This window comes from Rutidosis leptorrhynchoides, chromosome 4 (assembly GCF_046630445.1).
Source record: "Rutidosis leptorrhynchoides isolate AG116_Rl617_1_P2 chromosome 4, CSIRO_AGI_Rlap_v1, whole genome shotgun sequence".
NCBI classification, from domain to species: domain Eukaryota; kingdom Viridiplantae; phylum Streptophyta; class Magnoliopsida; order Asterales; family Asteraceae; genus Rutidosis; species Rutidosis leptorrhynchoides.
Genome location: NC_092336.1, coordinates 392,551,504 through 392,576,042, shown reverse-complemented (window position 1 = coordinate 392,576,042; position 24,539 = coordinate 392,551,504). Strand labels below are relative to the sequence as shown.

Here is a 24,539-nt window from a genome sequence, read left to right as displayed (position 1 = left end):
TATCTGAATAACCAATGTATAAGATTTGAATTTAGAAATTCAGAATAAATATTATTTTCATATATACACCATAGATTACAAAACTTTTGTTGTAATAACATGAAACACCTGTTAGAATTGAACACGATGGCGAGGATAGTTGTCCAATTGCTGCTGTTGTACTTTGTTTTTTGTGTTTCATCATAATGTTTCCAACGATTGTCTTTGCCGTGGAAGAAATTTCTAAAAATAATAGACATTTATTAGTATTTAAATTTGATGTATAGTGAATATGGATGAATACTAAAAATCAAAATATATGCCAAGAGAAACTTTCTATAAAATTCAGATTAATAAAAAGAGTAAGTAGTACCTGAATTTGATGCATTAACATCAAAGGAATCCTTCATCCTTGTAGGTTGTTTTTGTTTATTTGTAACTGGTTCCGAAAGATTTGTCTCATTTTTATTTGATTTATTTAAACGTGAAGATCTTCTGAAGTTATTATTCATGACAATACAGTTTGACCAAAATTATCTGTTAACTTAGGTTTTTGAAGATAATGAAGGATTATGTTTGTTATGATGCAGAATTTCGAATTTCGAATTTGAAAATGAGATTATGGTTATTGACTAAATACCAACGGATAAAGAAATGTTTTGTGTTGTACTTGACTTTATTGGTAACAGGAATTTACATCCATAATGTGTAGGGATTAGAATATGGTATATTTGGTTTGAAAGTAATCACAATTTCTAATAAAGTGATAACTATTTTTATTAGTGTTTAGTAGTTTATTATACATTACTTAAGTCAATTGGTTAGTAACTATAGTGCTGTTATTAGTAATACAGTAATTGAAAAGACAAAAATTAAGAAGAAGAAATGTGCCAACACTGATATCATAATATAAAGAGGCATTTATATTAATATTACATGAGTAATTTGCATAGTTGTTATAAATTTGTTTTTCCCATAATACTAACATAAATGTAATTTTAGGGGGAAAAAACACAAATCTAATTAAAACCATATTGATTTACAAAAAGCCTCAACTCATAAGCCTAAAAGCACGACATGCATTCTGGTTTCTTAATTCACACCCATTTCTTCTTGGTAAATAACCATTGTGGCCGGATATAGGGCACCTCATTTTCACGTCAGCAAAAGGATGGCGGTTCATTCTCCAGGTTTGATGTATAAGGTCATAAACCTTTGTTCTCACAGCAACCACATAATCCGGTATCGGTGGGAATGTATGATTATGAATTTTTAAACCGATTTCCTTTTCATTTACATCGTGAGAAACAAACATAACCAAACCATAAACATAAACAGCCTCTACTAATTGGCAGTTTGATGCTTGTTTTAAATAACGGAGGCCATCTTGGCTGTATTTTCCATCAAAATAAAATAACAAACCCCTGCGAAAAATCGCATTAGGGTTTTTATTTACCAAACAACGATGGTAAAGATAAATCATTTGAGGGATACCCCAAGACCCTACAGGTAAACGATCAAAGGAAAGCCTTTGATAAACCAATGGATGATGGGCTTGCTTATAAAAGGCTTTACAAACCAATCGAGCAACACCCAACTGAGTCGAAGAATTTTGTCCGACTCTTGATAATATTTCACCAAGCAAATCATCAGGAAGAAGATCGACAATATTGTTGATCTTATTCATTTTAATTTTTTTCATTATTTTTAAAAAAATATAAAATCTGGAAAATAAAGTTGAAGTTTTTTTGAATGGTGTGTACTTGAGACCTTGACCTTCTGTAGCAGCAGAAAGTAATATCAGAATGATGATATTTTAGCCGCCTGAAAAGTAAGCCTTGAAAGTTGTTTTTTTCGGTTAATGATGCGACGTGGTATGGGAACACGCGTGCAGTTAAATGATGATATGGTTACTTCCTCAAACATCTTTCAAATACTTTTGTAAAAAAAGCTCAATATGGAAAGTATATTTGTAATTTTATTTTTTATTTGAAAAGCAAACATTTTTGACATAAGTTTTTAGTTTGATTTTAAAATTAAATAAAAAAGGAAATTCGAATATTTAACACTTTTAGAAAAGATTTGACTCAACATAGCTGGAGAAATGGATTCTAGAATATTCTTTTGAATTACATATATTTGTTGTATTATTTACAAAAAGTATTAATTTTTTTTAAATAGATATCTTTGTGTAAAGTAGACACTTATTAGGTATTGTAGAACATGAAAGTAGTTGAAAATGATGCAAGTTTTAGTGTGAAAATGATGGGTTTAAAGTAGTTTTTGGGCTAATAAATTGACACGGTATGTCAACACTTGTCCAATGGTATGATGATAAAATTAAAAAAAAAAAATAGTTGTAAAATATTATATAATAATTTTATATGAAGAGACATTTTAGGAATTAAGGCTCAAAAAGGTCATATTTTCTAAACATATTATATATTTCATTATTTAACAATTAATTGTTTTAGATGGAATATTTATAATAATATCAATTAAACATATTATAACAGTTAAATTGATACCAAACTTGAAGGAAAAATGAAACATTTATACTAATATCCTTCTGAAAATTTATAATAATAATAGATGAGTAATTTTGATACAAAATAACAAAAGATTTTTCACATAATAATAACATAAATTTAATTATACCTAAATCGATTTATAATCAAACCTAACTCATAAGCTCAAAAACACGACATACACTCTGGTATGGTGAGTTCAAAACCATGAACATATGGGAAATAACCTACGTGACCGGATATAGGGCAAGTGCAAGTCAGCAAAAGGATGGAGGTTCCTTCGCCATAATTGTAGTAACAAACCATAAACATCCATTCTGACATAAACCACCAAATCCGGCAATGGTGGAAATCTTGCATTAAGTTTTTTTAAACTCTTATCCTTTTCCTCCAAATCATGAGATGAAAACATGATCAAACCATAAACATAAACTGCCTGATTCAGCCCATTGTTTGAAGCTTCTTCTAAATAACGAAGCCCTAAGTCTGTGTTTACTCCATCGGAATAACTTATCAAACCCAATCGAAAAATAGCATTAGGGTTTTTATTTATCACACACCGATGGAGAAGATAGACCATTCTGGGATACCTCAAGCTAAGATAGGCCAACGATCTAAGGAAAGCCTTCGATAAACCAAATAATGTTCGGATTGCTTAAGAAAGTCTTTGCAAACCAATCTGGCAACAGACAAGTGAACCAATGATTGTTGACCGACTCTTGACAATATTTCACCAACTATGTCATTAGGAAGAACATCTAGAATATTCTTTGAAAGTTGATCGATTTTTGTATTATTTGAAAAAAGTAAAAAAAGTATGGAAAATGAAGTTGATGTTTACGTATTTGAAAAATGCAAGTTGCTTTCTGAGAAGTAAGGGTTGAATTGTAGATTTTGGGGGCTACTGAATCGAGTTGGTAGGTTAACACGTATGTACAACAATAAATGCTTGAAAATTTATAACTTTAATTTTCTTCTAAATTTAATTTTATAAAGGAAAAGGGAAGGTCACATTTTAATTAAAATGATAGTGTGTTACGTTTATAAAAAGAGGTAAATCCTAATAAAAACCTCAACACAAAAAACATCAACACAAAACACAATAGAATTTATAGAAAATAAATTAGATTGTTATCCATATCAAGGTGGATATGGAGGAGAAATAGTGCAGGGAAAACATAAATATATAGTTTACATGCCATTGGAATTCCATAGAAGAAAACCAAAAATAACTGTTAACAAATGTATGTTGTTTAAATCATGAATCGGATGAGAGTAAACGTTTTGAACGATTAGAGAATTTAACCTTGGTTATTGAAGACTTAACAGATGGTGGAGATTTGATTCCTTCTTGTTAGATTTTTTTGAGAGGTAGGCTGAAACAGGTATCATGACTGAGATCAACAGTCTGATTTCTAGAAGCATTAGAGGCACACTACAAAAGTAAATTATAAGTTGTTATCAAAATAATAATTATTAAAAATGACCATGATATGAAAAAAATTTAGAACTGAGTATTATATAATGTATTCATACATTCTCAAATGAAGTAAGTTTCTCAGATGATTCTTCAATCTCAACATCTTCAAAAACCACTTGTTGATCGACCTTAGTGATATTAAAGATAGGTTAAGAAACTATTGATATTTTAGACATCACACAAACAGCAAGTTAAAATGAATAACAATACCAAAAAAATAAAAGACAATGAGTGCGTATAAAACAACTTATATATTGAATCAAGGTACAAAATCATGTAACAGTATTAAATGTTACCTTGAAACTCTCATAGAGTTCGAAACATGTTGGGTCATCGGTCGCATCTTTAACAGTGTAGTTTCGAATTCCACGTTCTTTGTTATAAGCACCAACATCTATCTTAAACAAAAGGGTCTTTTGTAAAAGAAGTTCTGGCTCTTCAGGATAATCATCATCTTCAGACAACGAATTCATTAACTCATAAGCCGATTGGGTAACGAACTTCTTCACCACAGATTCAAAAACAGTGAAAGACACTGTGCTGGTTTGATTTTCTACACTAATCGGCACTTTAAACCTGTTATGTAAAAATTTAAAGACAAACAAAGTATGATTAAAGAGATAAACTGATATTTTGCAAATCTATTTAGAATGTTTTGTAATTCACCTCACTACCACGTCCGACTTATTGATACAACCGTAACACTTCTGTTCCAAATTTAAAAGTTGATCAACGTCCAAGGTAAGATCACAGTTGAGGATAACAGGTTTAGCACTATTTTTACACTTCTTGCAGGCAATGTAGTACCAAGTGTCGTCGGGAAGAATGGTATTGATTATGGCCTGAATAATATAAATGCCTTCCTACAATAATTTTAACAACAAAGTTGAAAATTGGATATATGTTTGTGTTGGTCCCTTAATAACAACAGGAGTATTGTAGAGGGGGGGTGAATACAATTCTTTTCTTAATTAACTAGTCAGTTAATCACGCTTAGTATTCTGTAGTAAATAAGATAGAGTCACAGGTAATTTTCAACTGTTATTCTTTATTGATTAAATCAGAAAGAATCACAACTATCCTTGGCGGAAATGATAGTTGGTTGATACAGATTACCTAGATTATAGCTAAGAGATAAACTAAAGCTATTACACGGTTTTGACTCTAACAGATAAACCCACACCACTACTTTTTACAATAGTGGATACTACAATATATATAGTAGTTCTATTAACTGTGTAATTAGTCTATTGTCCACTAGTACATTGGATGCTTTGTACTTGTGGGGACAATTGTGTCAAAAGGCGTGCTTTCCTTCTTTCCTCTTAGGTAGCTATTTGCTGGAACACACCCATTCGGTTTGGCACTACCATTTGATTTAAACAAATGGAATGTTGTGTTCCCTAGGTATGATTAAAGTATAACACATGTCTGCACATGCGTTCCACTTCTGCATTCCCACGTGGTCTTGTAAGGTCACTTGTCAGCCGCCGACTCCTGTCCTTTTCTGTTCAACTTTGTCTTCGACTTCTGTTGAATAGTGCGTTGATGTAGACCACTCTGGGAAACTACCATGCTTGTAATGGAGCATGGCTGTCTTGTGTTGTATGCTAATATCCAGACTTACTGGTCCTTCATATGCTGAGTCACTTGATATTCTTGATTTGCTGGGTGCACATCCTGTGCTGATTCGAAGAATACATATCTACCTTGTGCTGATAGACTAGGCAGCATACTAAACACTCGACACAGCTATATTAGCTGACTATACATAAACAAACGTGTGCTGGCTGCACATAACACTTTAGTGCAAATAAATATTGTTTTGTCATAATTAAATCCTTAATTATTTTGGGGACTCAACAATCTCCCCCTATTTGATGATGACAAAACCTATGACTTGAAGAGAAAACACTAAAGCCAGCAATTAGGGACCTAGAGAGAGTAGACAGTAAATTCGTCCCTTTAAGTTTGTTTTGGGATCTTTTGATGAGTTATCTATATCTTATAATTTGATATGATTTTGAAGAATAACTCACTTTACTTACATTACAACAGATATATACAATAATTACAAGATAATTCAAAAATAAAAGGTAAATTACAAAGATACAAGTTGAGCACATAGGAGACTATCTATCTTTATCCCTTTCTCTTTCTCTTTCTTCATCAGATAGCTCCTCTTGTTTAATCTTCCAGGCTTCAGGGAACAGGAGAGGTAATTCAGCAGGGTCAAAAACAGGGATGGAAGGAGGTAGAACAATTCGGCTACTCCCAGTTGGTCCTTCACCAGTAGGTTGCTTCCTTTTAGGCTTTTGAGCAAGAAATTCATCAACATCAACTACTGGTGCATTCCCAAACTTAGTTGCCTTCTTGAACAGCTGTTGGAGTTCAGTCTTAAGAGCACTCTTGATAGCACTCTCACCTTTACCAATGAAATACTCCAAGATTTCTATCCATTCACTGAATCCAAGAGTTCTCAAGTCATCAAAACTAATCCTTTCTTGAACATTGTTCTCCCTGACAACATTAAAAGCCCTTTTTGTCCCCCTGTTTACCTTGATAATTCTGCAGGGATTAGATCTTCTATTCATCACATTACCATACCTGCTCTTATAGTAAGTATCAGGAAACTCAATATTGTGATCAGGTACTACAGGAGCAGTGGTAGGTACTTCCTTAGCAGTTTCTATCTTATCAAAAACCTTATCCTGTTCTTTGACAATGGCTCTGGCTAGTTTGAGGGACTCAGCCTGTTGCTTTCTGTCAGCAGCCAATCTGTCTTCAATATCCTGAAGCCTTGAACGTTCAGCAAGTTCAGCATCAGCAGCTTCTCTGGCTTCCCTTTCAGCAGCTAAACCCATCAGATAATCATCATATGAAATGTTCAGGGATCTTACTGCTTCAACCATCTTTCTACCCTCTTCAGTACTAAGGGCAGCACAATACTCCCTTATATCCATACCCATCTGGAGAGCATCTTCAAAATGAATTCTTTCATCAGTAGTGGAGAGCCTGAGACCACTGTTATTCAAGTACACCCTAATGTCAACGCCAAAGTTTAGTGCAGCAATATAGTGTGGCTGATCAAGAGGGTGATGCAGCAGCCTGACTTGACGAATTCTTTCATTAAGTTCAATTTGTCTTTGTTCAAGCAACTCTGGAACAGTGATCTGAAGTCTGTAGGCATCTCTTTCATCTGGATTCATTTTTCTGATGTTTGGCTCACCATGGGTTACTGAGTCATCTTCCCAAGTGATATGTTTGTCATGAACCCTTGGGGAAGATGGAGGATACATAGATGATTCATAGCTGCCAGATGAACTAACTGGATGCTGATTGACCCAGTTATCCTGTGTTCTGTCAAAGTAAACTTGAATCTGGGGAGGAAGAGGAGATAGAACAAATGTTTGGCCGTCTCTTCCCCAGACTGTGAAGTGAGCAGGATCAACCGTTTCATCACCTACTTGTTTAGCACCCAGCTCAACCGACTTTGCTGGGTCTTCAACACTTGTACTACCCAGCAGCACACTTCTGGCTGGGTCTTCTATCACAGCACTCCTTGCTGTGTCTTCAATGCCAGCTGACTGATTAGTATCAGCTGGCTCAACCACATCAGTACCTTCATCAGCTGCCTCGAATAGGGGTCCTTTCCTCAGGGGCTGATTGTCCCTAGGAGCAGATTTCACCCTGTATTTGTCAATAGGCATGGGTTCAGCTGATGGTTCTTGTGTTGGTACTGGTTGAATAGGAGGCAGGTAAGGAACAATAGCAAGATGCTCCCCCTGTCTAATAGCATCATCATCATTAAGGATGATTGTTTCTGCTGGCTGTGTTTGATGTGTAGCTGGCTGAGCAGCAGATGCTGGTTGAGGAGTAGAGCTGGGTTCTAACATAGCATCAACCCATTTCATGAAAATATCAGCTCTAACTCCACCAGTTGACGCAGTAGAATCAAGGTAATCCTTCATCTCAGCAGGAGTCATGTTCCTGATTCTTTCTGCTCTCTGTGCATACAGCTTTGCCTTCTGTTTGTCGAATTTGACCATGAACTTGGCATTTCTTTTTCTTGCCTCTTTTCTGTGTTTATCAAAGGCAGTCAGGTCATCATCGACTTCCAATGCTTTTGGACTCAGCCATCTTCTGTGCATAATCTTACGACGTTTAAGATCAGCAAAGGCCTCAAACTTGGCATTGAAGGCATCATCTAGTTCCTGCTGTCGCTTTTGATGTCTCTCTAACTTCCTCTTCATTTTACGTTCAATAGATTGAGACATCACAAAAGCTTCAGCTACAGCCATATCAGAAACATCACTGGGCTTACTGCCAGAACCAATATCATCCACTGGTGTGGCAGACACACTGGGTTGAGTACCACCAGTTGCCTGTGCACCACCAGCTTCAGTATGAGCGTTGCTGGGCTTAGGGCCAGTGTCTTGACCATCACCATCACCATCTCCATCTCTCCTGGGTTGTTTAGGAGCCTTTTCATGTTCATGCTCCCCCTCAGACTGTTTTCTCTTTTTAGATTTCTTTTGAGACTTTTTCTCCCCCTTTTTGTCATCAGCACGGGCAGTAAGGTGAATAGAAGGGGAGACAGTAGCATCAAGATCACTGTCTGACTGAGGAGCAGAGAAGGCAAAATTGTTCCACTCAGCAACCTCTGGAGTAAGATGGGCACCAGGATCCACACCAAATTGTCGTAGCAGAAGATTGGAGGATCTAACTTCATTCCTTGCTACACCCATAGCCATTTGTTCAACGATGGCCCGAACATCACCTTGCAAAGCAGCCATTCGTTGCATGTTTTCAACCATCTGAACATAGGCAGCAGCAGGAATCATGTTAGCCATTTGAGCTTCCTGCGATTCCAATCTCTCGTGTAACACCCTGTTCTCCTCATTTAAGAAAGTATTTCTGCGGTTAGCAGCATCCAAATCAGCTTGGAGTCGGGTGATATTTTCACAGTATTCATTGTGAGAGATGATTCGCCTTTGAAGCTCCTCTTCATCTTCATGGTGCTTTGTGATAGCTTCGACTGCCACATCAGCAAAAGCACACAGCTGCTGGAGTTTAAGATCAATAGGAGTTGTAACAGCCTCTCCAGCAGATCTGACAGCAGCAGAAACACTATCAACAATAGCTCTGCGGATAGTTTCCTCCAAATTTGGTGTGATCCCTTGCAGTGTCTTATAGACAGCAAAGGTGGAAATATCAGCAACCTCATCTGCATTGAACTTTAAGTATGCAGAGGTTGAAGGTTGGTCAGCACAAGCTAACAGAGGAGTATCACCGTGGGGTGGTGGAGATGGAAGGTCAGGAGCTGACTCATCATCATGATCACCATCGTTTTTACCTTCGCCCGAAGGCTTAGAACCACTGATATCCTTGTCAGCATTACTATCAGCATTGTCATCAGTAAGATCCACTGGTTTGTCTTTGGAACCAGTCACGTTATCATGAGTGACTGGTTCGCCCTTACCAGTACCTTCATCAGCATCCTCATCAGAAGAAGATGAGGAGGGAGAAGCTGAGGAAGAAGAAGGTACTGGCGAATCAGGGACATTTTGCATAACACACTTACCAGTAGCAGGATCGATGACAAACTTGAGAGGCCTCCATGTACCAGGAAATGGCGAAGCAGCTGGAGCCATACCAAAAACATGATAGTAAGGCTGTTCATTGATTTGCTCCAGCAGGGCTATCCTCTCATAAATTTCTTCTCTAGCTGGTCGATCAAGCTGAGATAATAGCTCAACCATCTCTTCACGAGGTAATCTGCTGGCTGAGACTATCGCAGATTCGGGATCAAGGGTCAGCTGATCGACCAGCATAGCAATCTTGGGAGAAATCGAAGCTCCCTTGAAAATGAAGTTAGGAACAACTTCATCTGGATCTGGTACCTGCACAACATATGGCTTTGTTTCCTCAGTAACAGAAGCCTTAGTCGAATCAATCGTTGTGTCAGCAGAGGTACCAGCATCCTTAACATCAGCAACCTCAGCGGTTGGCTCAGTAGCAACCAAAATCGGACCAGTAGGATGACGAACTGCCGATTCTGTAAGAACTTGACGTTCCATAGAAGAAGAATCAGAAGAATCAGCAGGCTCATCAGGCATTAATGCAGGGTCCATTCTTGGCTGGGTGACAGGTTCATCAAGAAGAACATCCTTGACAATATTGTCAATAACCTTCTCAAGAACAGGAGGTTCTTCCATGATAACATCTTCCACACCAGCAGCAGCAGAATCAACAGTACTAGCATCAGCACCACCAGTAACAGAATCAGTGGCACCAACACCAGTAGCAGAGGCAGCAATATCACCAGTAGGAATAACAACATCTTTATTTTGCTCCCCCTCTGCCTGTTCATCTACCCTGCTAAGAACTGAAACAATAGAACAAGTTATGTTAGCAACTGTAGAACCAAATAAATTTGACTCAACAATTGCATCTGTTTTTGGTCTCTGGGGACAGACTTTTGATTTGGTCAGCCCTTCGAATGAGACAGAAGAAGGTGTCTGTAAGTACAGCGGTGACTCTGCTGACTCATTGGCAACACATGTTGACCCAGATAGTGTAAGAGATCTGGCTGGTAATGATGTAGGAGTGCGACTCTTAACAGTATCCGAGTAACATACTGGCTGTGCAGTCACCTGAGCTGGTTCAACACGATGAAGACCCAGCTCAAGCCTGCTTTGGGGGTCAGTTATGTTCTCTGCTGGTTGTACTGTCAGCAGAGAGTATTGCAATAAGTTCATTTCAGAAAAATGTGGAAGTGCCTGGTTAGACGAGTATGGGTTGCTACTCTTCTTGACACAAGTTTTAAAACCAGTCAGCTTGGGAGCCAGGGTTATACCGTTAACTCCCTCAACATTTTTCAAGTCAGCAGTTAAAAATATTTCAATTAAGTTAGATTGTTCTGCTGTTTGGTCTAGAAACGCACCAGGTTCCATAGCTACATCCTTTGCAGGAGCAGCAGCTGAGACTGGTGCAATCTCCCCTGTGGTTCGCTTGGAGCCAGCTTTAGCACGCTTAGGTTTGCCTGTTACCAAGAAATAGATGAGCAACGGATTCCAACACTAGAAATGGGTAGTCAGTATATAAGACTAGGGCTGTTCTTTATGATAAGAGAGCACTAGATTCTAATACAACTACTGCTTTACCAGTATATGAGACGGTGGCTGTATTGCTGGCTTTCGCTGAGGACCCTCCCCCTCAGCTGGTGCAGAACCAGAGGCAGTCGATTGGGTGGCTCCACGACGAGCAGCAAGATACTCGTTCATTGCTGGTGTCAACTCAGCATATGGAGCAGCAGGTACATCCTTTGGCATACCCCCTTGTTTTACTGGGACCTCAAATGATTGATCAGCAATTTGCTGATAAGCTTCACCCAGTTCACTTTCAAATACCAGGCTTAAGAATCGTGGAAATGGAATCAAGTTGGTTCTTACTCTAGCAGTCACCATTTCCCTTAGCCTCAAATAAATTTCAAGGGCGTAATCGATGTTCCTGTTGAACAACAACCCATGACCAAGCTTGAGCTCAAAATCTGAGCATTGGTCAAAGCTTCCTGACTTTTGACTCATGCACTGAGTCATCAACCCAAAGAAGTAGTACCACAGAGGTGGCATATGCTTTCTCAACGGTGTATGTGCCACTGGTCCAGCAAACCCAATGGTCTCCAACACCTCCCTTCTTAATTCGTCACTAGTAGGTGAAGCAACAAATGGTCCACCGGGCAATTGAAGAGCACGTCTAATAGCTTCGACGGTGACAGAGCAATTTAGGGTTTCAGTCACCATGCCACGAATACATGGAACGTTGCCGGGAGTGGTGGCAACAGTGGCAGTATACCAAAATCGTGCCAAACAGGCAGCATAGAATCGGGAAGGTACACCGGTGATGGCTCTTGCCAGAGGTGATTGACGGATGTATTCGATGAGGGCCTCATACCCTTTGTTAACCTTCGATTTGGGAATAGAGAGGGCATGTGCAGCATTGCCTCTAGATAGGCGAATCAGGGAGTGATCAGGTGCATTGGGAGCCCTAATCAGGTTGGGGTGGAGATTGAACAGTGGTCCTTGAACGACGTGTTCTTGAACCACCGGTTCCTCCGGTGCCGGTGCCGGTTGTGGGGCAGGTTGTGGTTGCTGTTGTGGTTCGATTGATTGAGGTTGTTGTTGCTGTTGTTCCTCTTGCTGGCTTGCAGCACGTGGTGATTGCTGTTGTTGTTCTGCCATTGATGAGTGTAGGATGAAGATTTGAAGATTGAAAAGATTTTGAGAGTAAAAGTGTGTGTATTTTGAAAAATGAATAACCGAAGGTTATTTTGTAAGATGAAACACACTTTTATCCGTTGTGAGTGGGTGAAAAAGTGAAGGAGAGAGAAGATTACTGTCATCTGCAGGCGCGTGGGCAGATGTGACAGACTGGCACGTTTTCAAAGGGAGACAGACGGTTGACATGACATTTATACGGCTTAAACACTCATTACTCCCATACAGCATTAAATGCATCAGATTTTATTTCAAACAAATTGATTTAAAACCTCAAAAATAATTTTTTGTATTAAATACAAAATACTTTTGTTACATTTAATATGTCATGAATTTAATTTAAATCATTGGAAGTAAATGAGTTTCCAGTTTTAAGGAATCGTTAAATTTGGAGAGCTATTTATTATTTCATTTAAAACATTTAAGTAACCAAAATATAAAAGACCTTGCTGTGCTGGTTGTTTGACATGTAGGCAGTAAGTAAATAAATGTGACTTACTGGTTTGCCCTACACGTTGTAGAGCCAGCACACCAACAAAAGTTGTCTTTTATTTAAAGCTCAAGCATACCCAGCTCAGAGATGAGATAGTTAAAACGTTTCTCATCTAATGGCTTTGTAAATAGGTCTGCTAATTGCTGGTCTGTAGAAATAAAATGTAACTCAACATCCCCCTTTTGAACATGATCCCTTATGAAATGATACCGAACATCGATGTGCTTAGTCCTTGAGTGCATCACAGGATTGTTGGTGATAGCAATTGCACTGGTGTTGTCACAGTAGATTGGAGTTTTTGTAACATGAACACCATAGTCCTTTAGCTGGCTTTGCATCCACAGTACTTGAGCAGTACAACTACCAGCAGAGACATATTCTGCTTCAGCAGTGGATGTGGACACAGTATTTTGCTTTTTGCTTGTCCAGCTGACTAGCCTACTACCCAGTAACTGGCACCCACCAGTAGTACTTTTCCTGTCTATTTTACACCCTGCAAAGTCAGCATCTGAATACCCAATTAGTTCAAAATCCTGGTCTTTGGGATACCAAAGACCACGTTTAGCAGTACCTTTTAGGTATCTGAATATTCTTTTTACTGCCAGCAAGTGTGACTCTTTAGGATCAGCTTGATATCTGGCACAGAGACATGTGGCGAACATAATATCTGGTCTGCTGGCTGTGAGATAAAGTAGGGATCCAATCATACCTCTATATTCAGTGATATTGACTGGTTCACCATTTGGATCAGCATCTATTTTAATGGATGCTGCCATTGGAGTCCCTATGTCTTTTAAACAGGTCAGACCAAATTTCTTTAACATATCTTTGATATATTTATCTTGACTTATGAATATTCCATCATCAAGTTGTTTGATCTGCAATCCTAAAAAGTATTGCAGATCTCTTTGTAAACTCATTTCATATGCCTTTGACATACGTTTTGAAAAATCTTGACAATGTTTTTCATTTTTAGAACCATAAATAATATCATCCACATATATCTGTACCAACAAGAGATCACCATCTATCTCTTTTGAGAATAGAGTGGTATCAATTGTTCCAACTTTAAAACCTATACCAGTGAGATACACATGAAGTGTCTCATACCATGCTCTTGGAGCCTGTTTAAGGCCATAAAGAGCTTTGTCTAGCTTGTAGACATGGTCTGGATATTTACTGCTTACAAAACCAGGAGGCTGTTTGACATAAACTTCTTCTTGCAGCTTCCCATTCAGAAATGCAGATTTAACATCCATCTGAAATACTCTAAAGTTCATCCTAGCAGCATATGCTAAGAACAATCTGATAGCTTCCATCCTAGCCACTGGTGCATAAGTTTCCCCATAATCCAATCCTTCTTCCTGTCTAAACCCTTGAGCAACCAATCTTGCTTTGTTTCTGATAACGACACCATCTTCATCCATCTTGTTTTTAAATACCCACTTAGTACCAATGATCTTCTTTGTCTTATCCTCAGGTTCAGGTACCAAGGTCCACACTTTGTTCCTATCAAACTGAGTAATTTCTTCTTGCATTGAACCAACCCAGCTAGGATCTTGAAGTGCTTCCTCAGGACACGTGGGCTCAATGGTAGACACAAAATTAACATGCATACAAAAGTTACTGGTAGCATGCCTCCGTGTTTTAACACCACTCGCAAGATTACCAATAATCTGCTCAATCGGATGCTCCCTTGTCCATTTGGTGTTATGAACAGGTGAGCTGGTTGTAGAACACACAGCATCTTGATCATCAGCTGGTTCAGATGAGTGAGCAGCAACAGAAGATTGCTGATCAATATCAGTAGAAACAGTACCAGCTTGTGATCTCTCAGAACCAGCAGACCTAGGCTCAAGTTGCAGCACTTCAGTAGAGCCAGTAGGTCCAATTGGTTTAGACACAGATGGAACAGAATGTTCCATTTCATCATCAGAGAACCCAGCAGCATGGATTGGTGAGGGTTGTGCTGCTGGCTCTTCATCATCAAGAGCTTGCTGAGTAGGCTCTTCAAACAGTAACACTTCATCTTCACGATCAGTAGATGAAGCAGAGGCAGTTTCATCGAATGTAACATTGATGGATTCTTCAAAACAACCTCTTCTTTTGTTGTAGACCCTATATGCCTTTGACATGTTGGAATATCCAAGGAATATACCTTCATCAGCTTTAGCATCGAATTTGCCCAGCTGATCCCTATTATTTAGAATGTAACAGGGAGTGCCAAATACATGAAGAAATGAAATTGAGGGTCTTCTTCCTTTGAGAACTTCATAAGCAGTTTTCTGATGTCTTTTCACAATAAGAGATCTATTCTGGGTAAAACAGGCAGTATTCACAGCTTCTGCCCAGTAGGAATTCTTCAACCCAGACTCAGCCAACATAGATCTTGCTGCTTCAATGAGAGTTCTGTTTCTTCTTTCTGCAACACCATTTTGCTGAGGTGTTCTCACAGCCGAGAAATTTTGGGAAAGACCTTTGTCAGCACAAAATTCTTCTAATGTAGCATTTCTGAATTCTGTACCATGATCACTTCTTAGTTGCTTCACCAGTTGCCCATTCAAAAGCTCCATTCTTTTGATAAAATTGATGATTTCATCAGCAGCTTCACTCTTTTGCCTTAGAAAGAACACCCAAGTGTATCTCGAGTATTCATCAACAATAACCAGTGTATACTTCTTCCCACTACAGCTGGCCACATTCACTGGACCAAATAGATCCATATGAAGTAAGTGAAATGGTTTCTCAACAGATGAGATTTGCTTTGATTTGAACGAGGCATGGTGATGTTTTCCCTTTTCACAACCAGGACACAATCTGTCCTTCACATAAGACATTGTGGGTAGCCCAGACACCAAACTTCTACTGGATAATTTGTGAATATCTTTGAAGTTGAGATGTGAGAGTCTCTTGTGCCATAACCACTTCAGGTTGTCTGCTGCCTTTGAATAGAAACAAGTATCAGTTGTTGTGACTGCTGTGTTCATGTCAATTTGATACATGTTTTCATGACGTTTTGCAGTCAGCAGTGGCTTCCCTGTCTTATCAAAAATAGTACCAATTTTCTTTCTGAATTGGACTATCTTATTCTTGCTTGTCAGTTGGCTTATGCTGAGTAAGTTATGTTTAAGCCCAACTACATATGCAACATTTGAGAACGTGACATTCCCATTTGTCAAAGTACCAAAACCCTTTGTGTAACCCAACGAATTATCTCCATACGAAACAACTGGACCATCCTTTTCCTGATAGTCCATCAGCAGGGACTTACTTCCGGTCATGTGTCTCGAACAACCACTGTCGAGATACCAGATTTGCTTGTTTTGAATGCCCTGCACAATAACTTAGAGATTAGTTCTTTTTGGGAACCCATCCAAGGATGGGTTCTGAAGGAGTCACCTTTGATGACTTCTTCTTTTCTACTGGCTTGCTAGAAGAAGCAGCAGATGGGGTTTGGGTTTGAGTACACTGGTTAGCCAGGTGAGCTTTGCTGCCACATTTGTAGCATTTTCTCACTTTTGGCTTTTGTGGCTGGTCATTCACAGATCTAATAAGGGCAGTAGGATCGGGTCGACTTTTAATTACTGCCTCAATTAGCTGGTCAAGCTTGGCTGTCATTATCTCAGTGATAGACAGCTCATCAGTCGAGTCAATTTTTGCTTTTCCCTTATGGGCAGCTTTCCTTTTGGAACCAGTACCATGACCATGGCGAACTGTCTTTTCTTTATCATTTGACAAGTTAGCGTGGGAAGTTGCTGGCTTGTCTTCTGATGCTGATGAACCAGTAGGTATCTTAACTGCTGCCTTAGATTTGCCAGTATTTCGTTTCACTGGCTTGTCTGCAGCTACTGGGTGACCAGTAGATTGGTCATCAGCTGGCTTAGCACTGGTAGAACTCGAACACGAAGGGGAATCAGTTGGTTTAACTTTTCTCAAATTGTTTTCAGTGATTTCCCTTTTAATACGTCTTTCTTTCGGAGTCATGTAGTGGATGCTTGAGGGGTCAGTAGTCTCATCAATTGAGTTACTGGCTTCTCTTGCTCTAACTTCATCCTCCAAAATTTCTTTCATGGCAGGTGGTGGGGACACAGTAGGTCTAACAAATTTGTTTGTCACAACCTTTTTACCTTCAACTATCTTGGCAAAAGTATTTGGCAAGACAGCTTCAGGATCAGTTTCAAGAGTCGGGTCCATGAAAGTAACTTCTGCAATAGCAGCAGCAGCAGCATAGTCACCAGCAAAGAAGGCTTGAACTTGGGCAGGCACCTGCTCATTAACACATTTAGCTGTGCGTTGAGCAGATGTGCACCATGAAGCAACAACTCTTTTGAGATTGTCCAGCTGGGTCTTGACTTCTGCTGCCTCAACGTGAAGAGTTTCTAAAGCAAAGTTTTGTTTTTCAAGTTTGGAAATTGTATCTTTTAAGATCTTAATTTCATCATTTTTGCCTTTGAGTTTTTCATTTAAAGATTTGTTATTAGATTTCAAACTCTCTTCACGTTTGCAGCTTCTGCATAAATCAATTCTTAGGTAGTCAAACATTTCAGCTTTTTCATCATCAGTATAAGTTCGAAAATTATCAACCTTATACATCATTTCAGTTTTCCATTGAGGAGAGTCTCTGTTTTGATCAGCTTCCCTCATATCAGCCAAAAACGTACTACTACCATCATCCTCATCAGACTCCTCGACCTCTTTGGCCATCAAACACAGCTTTTTACCAGTAGCATAACCAGCACCATCATCATCAGTATCACTATCAGAAGATGAGGACGTGCTGGCTTCATCCCAGTCATGATGTTCAGCAACTAGAACCTTTTCTGGCTGTTTACCCTTCTTGTCAGTCTTTGCACTTTCCTTCATCTGAGCTTTCATAGCTTTGTACTTGTTTTTGTACTTATCAGCTTTTGAGAAAGTGTTAGCATGTGACGTGGAAGGTTTCTTGGACATGCATTCAGCAGCAAAATGTCCAACCTTCCCACAATTAAAGCACTCAGATTTAGGACCCTTGACTGACTTGCTGTTGTACCTGGCATTTGGCTTCTTGCTCCATTTGTATGACTTGCTGGTTCTACTACGATTGAACCTTTTGAACTGCCTAGCCAGCAGAGCCATACCTTCAGCAAACCCTTCTACATCACTTTCATCTGTACTGCTTTCTTCAGACCCAGTACCACTTTCCTCAACACTATCAGCTGACTCTTGTTCTGCCAGTAACTTTTGAACCAGTAAAGCTTTTTGAGCTTTCTTCCATTTAGCAGCAGCAATAAGAGCAGCATCATCATTTTTAGATGATTTTGAAGTGGTGGGGGCAGACCTAAAGTTTTCCTTCATGTTAAGTTCAAACTTGGCTTCTGCCTTCTCATGATTCCAAAGGGAACTGTAGAGAGAAGACAGGTTAAAGTTCTTTAGGGTCTGTGTGGTTCTTAATGGGTCAGTAACAGGTTTCCATTTAGATGGCAGTGCATCAATGAATTTGTTCACTTGTTCAAATTCAGTGTAGGTTACATTTAAAGTGGTCAGGTCTGCTATCAAAGAGTTAAACCTAATGAAGGTTTGCTTAAGGGTTTCATTCTTATAGGCAAAGAACATTTCATATTCTCTTTTAAGAGCAATCATCCTGTTCTGCCTAACTTCTCCCATACCCTCATAGGTGACATCTAGGTAGTCAAGCATAAGCTTAGCATTTTCTTTTCCCTTGATCAGTTTGAACAGTGGGTTAGGAAAAGTTATGGCTAACAAGGTTCTGATTTTAGGGTCAAGACCAACTCGACGTTTATCCTCATCATCCCATCTAGAGGGAGTGAGAATAACCTCTCTGCCAGGGATGGCAGGAGTGTCAGCTGTTGCTGGTGCACTACCAACTGTCTCAGTGGGAACAAAAGGGCCATTTTTGGCAATTCCAGGCATGAGTGAATCCACAGACTCAAGATGGAGCATGAACCTTGCCTTCCAGGTTTCATACTCATCTTCATCAAACTTAGGTGGTCTGTTAGACGAGCCATTCTCAAGGTAAGCTGAGTTTGAATACGAAGCCATAAGAGAATTCAGATCCAAGATATTAATTATCAAGACTGAAGCTCTGATACCAGTTGTTGGTCCCTTAATAACAACAGGAGTATTGTAGAGGGGGGGTGAATACAATTCTTTTCTTAATTAACTAGTCAGTTAATCACGCTTAGTATTCTGTAGTAAATAAGATAGAGTCACAGGTAATTTTCAACTGTTATTCTTTATTGATTAAATCAGAAAGAATCACAACTATCCTTGGCGGAAATGATAGTTGGTTGATACAGATTACCTAGATTATAGCTAAGAGATAAACTAAAGCTATTACACGGTTTTGACTCTAACAGATAAACCCACACCACTACTTTTTACAATAGTGGATACTACAATATATATAGTAGTTCTATTAACTGTGTAATTAGTCTATTGTCCACTAGTACATTGGATGCTTTGTACTTGTGGGGACAATTGTGTCAGAAGGCGTGCTTTCCTTCTTTCCTCTTAGGTAGCTATTTGCTGGAACACACCCATTCGGTTTGGCACTACCATTTGATTTAAACAAATGGAATGTTGTGTTCCCTAGGTATGATTAAAGTATAACACATGTCTGCACATGCGTTCCACTTCTGCATTCCCACGTGGTCTTGTAAGGTCACTTGTCAGCCGCCGACTCCTGTCCTTTTCTGTTCAACTTTGTCTTCGACTTCTGTTGAATAGTGCGTTGATGTAGACCACTCTGGGAAACTACCATGCTTGTAATGGAGCATGGCTGTCTTGTGTTGTATGCTAATATCCAGACTTACTGGTCCTTCATATGCTGAGTCACTTGATATTCTTGATTTGCTGGGTGCACATCCTGTGCTGATTCGAAGAATACATATCTACCTTGTGCTGATAGACTAGGCAGCATACTAAACACTCGACACAGCTATATTAGCTGACTATACATAAACAAACGTGTGCTGGCTGCACATAACACTTTAGTGCAAATAAATATTGTTTTGTCATAATTAAATCCTTAATTATTTTGGGGACTCAACAGTTTGGTTAAATATGGGTTCACAAAAATTCATTCAAATGATTACCATGGACGGGTTCAAGTGATCTAAACCGACATACTGAGCCTTTTTTAAAAAGGAGTTTGGATCACGTGCAGAAGAAATTAACAACGAATGAGCTAACGAACAAATGGAATCTTCAGAAGAATGGATTTGGGTGAGGCTACGATAACAATAAGCAAGTTAGTTATTGTAATTGAAGTATCAAACAACGTTCAATAGATGAATGCAAATACAAATTTACTAATAAGTTGTAGAATATTTGTTTTAAATGCACAATTAATGTACTCATTTATGGAGTGAACAAATGATTGAGCATTAAATCGAAATTGGTTTAGTTGTTTTGGGAACTACTATGTGTCATTAAGTCTTATTATTATGAATTAAAAAGTTGAATGTACAACAAAGTGAATTATTTACCTTTAGATCATTTATCAATAATAACATTTAATGAGTACTAATAGAATGATTTATTTATCTTATAATGGTTTTTAAATTTATTAATATACTTTGTAGGATAAGTAAATGAAAACTTTCAACTTGTATATTTCAATTTATTACTTGAATGATTGAGTATCTACTAAATTTGTCTTATTTTTTTGATTACTTGAATGATTGAGTATCTACTAAATTTGTCTTATTTTTTCTGAAAATGGTTCAACTAAAAATAAATACAGAAAATAAGATTTGTCTTTTTATATTGAAATATGTTAAATTTAACATAGATAAAGTATTGATTAATATTATGAAGTTAATTTTTTTGGTAATAATGTACCGTTGTCTGAACTCAATGATTTGCGGATGATCAGTGTCTATCAAAACGTTCGTGTTTTTCCAGTCGGTAGAAACTGCCAGTTTGTCTGTAGCATTTAAACACAAAAGAACTTAGTATACACAATCAACAAGATTACATAAAAGTTAATAATTGAAAGTAAGATCATCATATAAAAAAACCATATATTTATTGGTTAAAAGGAAAAACCTTGGTGCAGTTTGGTGACTCCAAAGTGGATCAATAAGATTACGGAAGCATCATCATCCAAAACTTTCATATGATTTTCGAAATCCAAGGAAAATTGACCCCACAAAGTTGCATACAATTGCAAGCCACTATTTAGAAATGACTCAAAATAGGTCATGTATAAGTGTGTTATGGTTTTAAGAACATGTGTACACAATTTATTCTGAAAATGGTTTAAACTAAAAAGGTGTTAAATATTACTCTAAATCAATGAGCTGAAGATTGATGTACTTGGACTTGAGTTCACCAGTGTTTCGAAAATCCTGTACTTCAGAATAATTTGCTACACGTCCAATAACATCTATAGGAATAAAAAAAAAACAAATAAAGATTGTGTGACATTATAAAGTGTTCTAAGTCAAACCAAAATAAATATTTAAAAGAAAATTCAAAAAAATTGATATAATAAACGCTTATTAACCTGCTGAAACTCCAACTTTAAGGCCTTTAGATCTCAAAATGTAACGACCCCTAATCACTTTACCAAAAACGTATCACTATTTTTTTATATATAAGTTAGGTCCCATTCATACGTTCATATTAAATAACATTTCGATACGTTTAACAATTTATAACGACCCTTGGTATACAAATGCCGCATTACAAAACTATTTGTAACAATGACCCAATCATACAAAAATACGGGTTAATACTCAATAACCCAACCCGATACCAACAGCATAAATCCCGGGGGCTACCGAATCCCCAATTCGCGTTCAAATATCCAAAAGCTACCCCATCGAGCCCAAGCGCTCCTACGCATCTAGACTAACAATTAGCTAGCTTCACAATCACAATACCTGTAAAAAGGTAAACAACGAGAGGGGTAAGCATAAAGCTTAGTGAATGCAATAATTATACATATACATATATAATCTACTTACTTGCAATCACTTACACAATTACCACATACGAGCTAGCAATTCAACAATCATGCAATCCCAATGCAAAACTAATTATCCTCAATTCCCAATAAGCTAGCATCGCCAAAAGCATATAGTTCACAATTTAATATGCTAACACTACAACACATAACCATGGTTAACCAATCGTACAAGGGAATGGTGCTCACGAAAGACCATCGGAGTTCACAACATCCATTAGCGTACTTAACACCGCGTATCACTAACCCCTGGGTGGTGTCTTAACACCGCGACTAACCCACCCTCTATGACAAAGTGGTGTCTTAACACCGCGACTAACCCACATGTCATTAAATCCCGGAGTGGTGTCTTAACACCGCGACTAACCCACTCATTATGTATTATGTGGTGTCTTAACACCGCGACTACCTCACATTTCATTAATTTCCGGAGTGGTGTCTTAACACCGCGACTAACCCACTCGTTACGTATTATGTGGTGTCTTAACACCGCGACTACCCCACATTTCATTAATTTCCGGAGTGGTGTCTTAACACCGCGACTAACCCACTCGCTATGTATTATGTTGTGTCTTAACACCGCGACTACCCCACATTTCACGCCACACAAATAAATACATTATATACATACATGCATAATTATTCCACTCACCTTAACGCCTCGATGAAGTGCAAATCCAAATCCCGCAACTCGCCAATGGAATGTACCTATTCCGTTTATCACATAATCATCAATACAACCTCATTTGGACTCTCGACCTGCCCAAATGAACAACAAGTGCAAAATACACCCTTTTGCACTTTTAACACTACCCGAAGGTCCAAAACTAACGAGACTAGTTCCCGCGTTCTCAAAATACCCAAAGACATCACATATAGCCATTAAACACCCACTAGACCGCATAATCGCCTAAAACCCCATTTTGACCCTTAACAAAGTCAAATTCTCACATTTGCTAGTTTTGACTTCAAAACGCCATTAACTCAATTTTGTACCATAACTTAACTCATTTAAGTTTACAAACGTCACACAATCGATAATCGGTCCATTATCCCCAACAAACCCTAATTTGACTCTATTCAAAATTAGTCAATTAAATGAGCACAAAAGGCTTCCATCACTTCAATAATCACTGAATACTAGTGATTACACTCATTTGCAAGTCTCACATGAGTTAAACTTGTTCACCAAACCCAAAACTCGCCTTCATCACTTATAAACCCGAATCTAGGTGTTAACCTTCCATTAACAACTAATGGGTTTTCATTATGAACTCACAATCTTAAATATGAATATGAATCACAAGAACGAAATTCGGATAGGAGACTTACCACTAGTATCAAATCGTAGCTAAGAGAGGTGAACGACGTTTGTTCTTGCTCCAAAGATTGAATTCCACTTCTTCCCTTCCAAATCACACTTTGAATCAATTGGAGTTTTGAAGGAAATGAGAGAAAATGGAGAAGAAAAAGGAAAAGAAAATAAGAAAATGAAATGAATGGACCAATCTCGATCTCATCATACCTTCTGATTGAATCTGAAATATTAGAGAAATTGAAAATGATAGGGAAGTGAATACAGAAACCCAGCGATTTGAAAGATGAATAGGTAATTAGACCTTTTTATAATTTTTAATCTGTAATAAAAAAAAATGGAGGCATGCATGAATGGTGATTGGGGGAGACGGTAGTGTCAGATCAATATCTTCTTGTGTACGCTTTGTCACAACAAACTATACAGTAAAAGTAAATAATAAATGGCTCAACTGTTAAATACTTTAAGATTACATCATCTTAGTTGCCATGTTACAACTCTTGAAGCATATGTTACAACCTTAAAAGCAGGTGATGACCTCAGCATCAACTCCCAATTATAAGATATAATAGATAGATATCATATCATATATGGTCAACTTTATACTCCTAATAAACACATAAACATATACTAGTTATTTCATTATTTAAGTCATTGCAACCTATTGGTGACTTCATATCTCTTATTTATGGTACACTACAACGATCAAGTGTTGCAATTACTACAACTTTCCTACCACTAGAGTACCTTTACAACTATATGACATAACGTTACAACCATTCTAAGAAGCAAATACAACATCATATGTAGAGACTTAGATACTTGTGACACTCAGATAATTAAACTATTGACAATTATATTTACTTATTTTCATGCCATCGTCACATTGTTGTCGTAAAACATAGCAACATATATAATAAACAATACTTCAAATACATTTATTCAAAATGGCAACAATTCAAACACAAATTCAATTACAAGTGCCAAAATTACAGCCGTAAAGGTTTGTGGCTGATAACAGAATCACTAAACAGTCAGAAATAAAGAATGATCAACAAATTGAGTATCAAACTCACTCAGAAACAAGAAATCGGAAATTAGGGTTTGAGAGCAAAAATACACGACCAGAAAATGAATGAATGAATCTTCAAGATGAAATCGGAGATTAGCAATATTTACAAACGTAACCATCCGGTGTTAGCCCGGATGGCCACCTCCCGGGATAGGCCTCGCTTCTGGCGCAGGTTCGATTCTTTGGGGGGGGCGAGGTTTTCCCACAAATGCTGATGGGTACCTACATCATCTTCTGGGTGCGTGGGGCCACAGATAAAATCGATTCTCCTCCGGGGATTCGAGAGTGGGTTTCCTCGTAACGTGTGAGTGTGTCTAACCAACTAATCTGGCCGTTAAAAAAAATATATTTACAAACGTACATTGTGTAATATACAACAGACATATATGTGAAATTTCACCATGTGAATAAATCTAATCTAA

The 24,539-nt window shown here is 38.0% G+C and overlaps 2 protein-coding genes across 2 annotated transcripts; both read right to left on the bottom strand.

Annotated features, from left to right (window-relative positions):
* Window positions 1–1,030: 1,030 nt before the first annotated feature.
* LOC139841920 (F-box protein At2g35280-like) lies at window positions 1,031–1,666 on the bottom strand. Its single transcript, XM_071832106.1, has one exon. It carries the CDS (start codon window positions 1,664–1,666, stop codon window positions 1,031–1,033), a length of 636 nt encoding a protein of 211 aa, XP_071688207.1.
* A 2,371-nt stretch (window positions 1,667–4,037) lies between these two features.
* Window positions 4,038–22,634, bottom strand: LOC139841918 (uncharacterized). Its single transcript, XM_071832105.1, has 7 exons — window positions 22,568–22,634; window positions 21,095–21,148; window positions 20,602–20,686; window positions 19,854–19,989; window positions 4,654–4,850; window positions 4,284–4,563; window positions 4,038–4,115 (listed from the first exon to the last, which is right to left on the bottom strand). Exons 1-7 carry the CDS (start codon window positions 22,632–22,634, stop codon window positions 4,038–4,040), a joined length of 897 nt encoding a protein of 298 aa, XP_071688206.1.
* Between the last annotated feature and the right edge of the window lie 1,905 nt (window positions 22,635–24,539).